Source organism: Dendroctonus ponderosae, unplaced genomic scaffold (genome assembly GCF_020466585.1).
Source record: "Dendroctonus ponderosae isolate FM_Combo_2020 unplaced genomic scaffold, Dpon_F_20191213v2 Dpon_F_20191213_4, whole genome shotgun sequence".
NCBI lineage: Eukaryota > Metazoa > Arthropoda > Insecta > Coleoptera > Curculionidae > Dendroctonus > Dendroctonus ponderosae.
Window position 1 is genome coordinate 2,962,416 of NW_026018611.1, and position 2,098 is coordinate 2,964,513.

Below are 2,098 nucleotides of genomic sequence, written 5' to 3' on the forward strand. Positions count from 1 at the left end.
CCGGGTGGTTGTACCTTTCCATTCGCTCCCAAAATCTGGACGTTTTGTAACTTGAGCAACTGGTTGCACTCGGGCAACTGAGTTAGTGAAACATCGGCTTTAACTTCGGTGCTGGTGGTCTGGCCTTCAGCAGAAGAAAGTGAGATTTCGATTTTTCCATCGTATTTGTACTGGTAGGTTGTTCCTACTGCATACTTGAAGGTTTGCGCGGCTGGAAAATGGCAAAGTTTGACAACTTTCTGAAAATTGTGACTGCCTTTGCCAACTTACCTCCTTTGCATCCGCCTCGGCAAACTTCTGAAAAATAAAATATTTTTTATGTAACACTTAGATAAACAACAAGTATATTAATTAATAATGGCAATTGCCATTTGATATCAATCCTATATTTTTGCAAATTGGCCAAGTCTTATCGCAAGAGGTCACCCATTGCTGCCTCAGTTTTCGACGTATTTCTAGAGTTATATCTTATTCTTCTCTGAACCTCGCTGGAAAGGTCACAGATCTACAGTGAAGAAATCTGCAAAATTACCACATAGAGATAAAATCTTTAATATMSAAGTTGGTTATCTTGCTTGGAAGTTTAGGKACAATTACTTTGCACAAATATCCCCAACGAATCTAAGGAAAGGAGCGCAAATAGGAGGCATCAGTAAAATATGAAGCGCAAAGTATGCAATTAGGTAGTTTTAATGYTTAGAAATTAATTTTRGRKTTYATRAATTTATATGCAAATATTGGTGTTGTACTTTAATTATTTTAAGCAGTTCAAAAACTAATTAAACATTAGACTTTCCAGACTTGCAGTAAACGGGTGAATCAAAACAATTTAATTTACAAAAAAAGTGGCAATTTGTTTCTTTGTTCGTTTGCCTCAGAATGATACGTTGTTAATAAACGTTTGTATGCAGTCAAATGCCATTATCCACTTAAAATAATTGAAATAATAGGCATTTCCCATCTGATCTTAATAGGGTAAAACCGGTGCATGTACGGACCATACATGAAAAGGTGCTGAACGTTGTGCTTATTTGCCATGTAAAACCGCATTTTACAGGCTAGCTAACAATACAACACCCCGCTTATAATGGTTTTAATCTAGCAAAGTTAGGATTTCCAGTCGGAAAAAGAGTTTCGGTTCAGTACCTACTTAACACAACAGTAATTTGCAATTTTTAAAGTTAGGATTTTCGGCTGAATTTTCAAGTATTTTTAAAACAAGAGATAATTGGGTTTTTAAAGCATTGTAAAAGCATTGGTAGTCGGATAATTTTGTGATTTCTGAAATTTAAAATGTTTTCAGTACCAGAAGTTTTTTACATCCTCAACAGAATTGTTTCTAAGTCTAGTTTGGAATCACCTTGGCAATTGATCGATTTTTGTCATCGATATGAGTGCTCTGAAAGGCAATTAAGTGAAAAAAAAATATGGAAAATGGCTAATCAAATGATAATACGCGTGTTATTCCAAGATCTTTGACATATCACAAATGTTTATCAGTGCTGTTGTTTATCCTGCCTTATTTATCGCAGTTATTTTAATTAATCATGTGAGTAAATAAGGAATATTTTGTTTTTCAGGAAAAAATCCCGTTAAGGAAAGTGTAAAATCGAATGAAAACTGGTTTTCTTTATGTAAGTTCACGTGTGAAATAGCAATTAAATCATTTGTTGCCGTAGTAAATGTGTGGATTGTAAAATCCATTTTTTAGGGCAAATAAGTTGAAAGAACCAAATAATTATTAAAGGAATTATTTTTCTCCACTTTTCTCTTGTCGGGTTTTGAGAAGGAACCTTCCGGAAAACTTGCTATCTATTTGTATTATTAAAAGTAAACACATAAATCAACAATTTATTGACTTGAAGATTGTAACGCCAAGAAAGTTATTGATAATTGTTGAGGCTATCAACTGGTTGTGAACAATCAGTATATAAAGTTCATTACTAAGTTGGAAACAAATTTATTTTCAATGTCTCGATTATTTACAGCAAATTTTATCGGTTTTTTAATTCGCTCATCAAAATAATTGCATTTAGCATTTTCTTTTACTGGCAGGTCATAACCCGATGTTTATTTCAACTTCAGGCAAATTGTTAGC

General features: G+C 33.5%; 1 protein-coding gene across 1 annotated transcript in view; it reads right to left on the reverse strand.

The window, feature by feature from the left end:
- LOC109546781 (apolipophorins) overlaps window positions 1-2,098 on the reverse strand; it is a gene marked incomplete in the record, with an annotated part of 23,505 nt that overhangs the window by 19,555 nt on the left and 1,852 nt on the right. Inside the window, 2 exon segments of the mRNA XM_048665797.1 lie at window positions 15-211; window positions 271-297. Of these exon segments, the coding sequence (XP_048521754.1) occupies window positions 15-211; window positions 271-297 (224 nt within the window).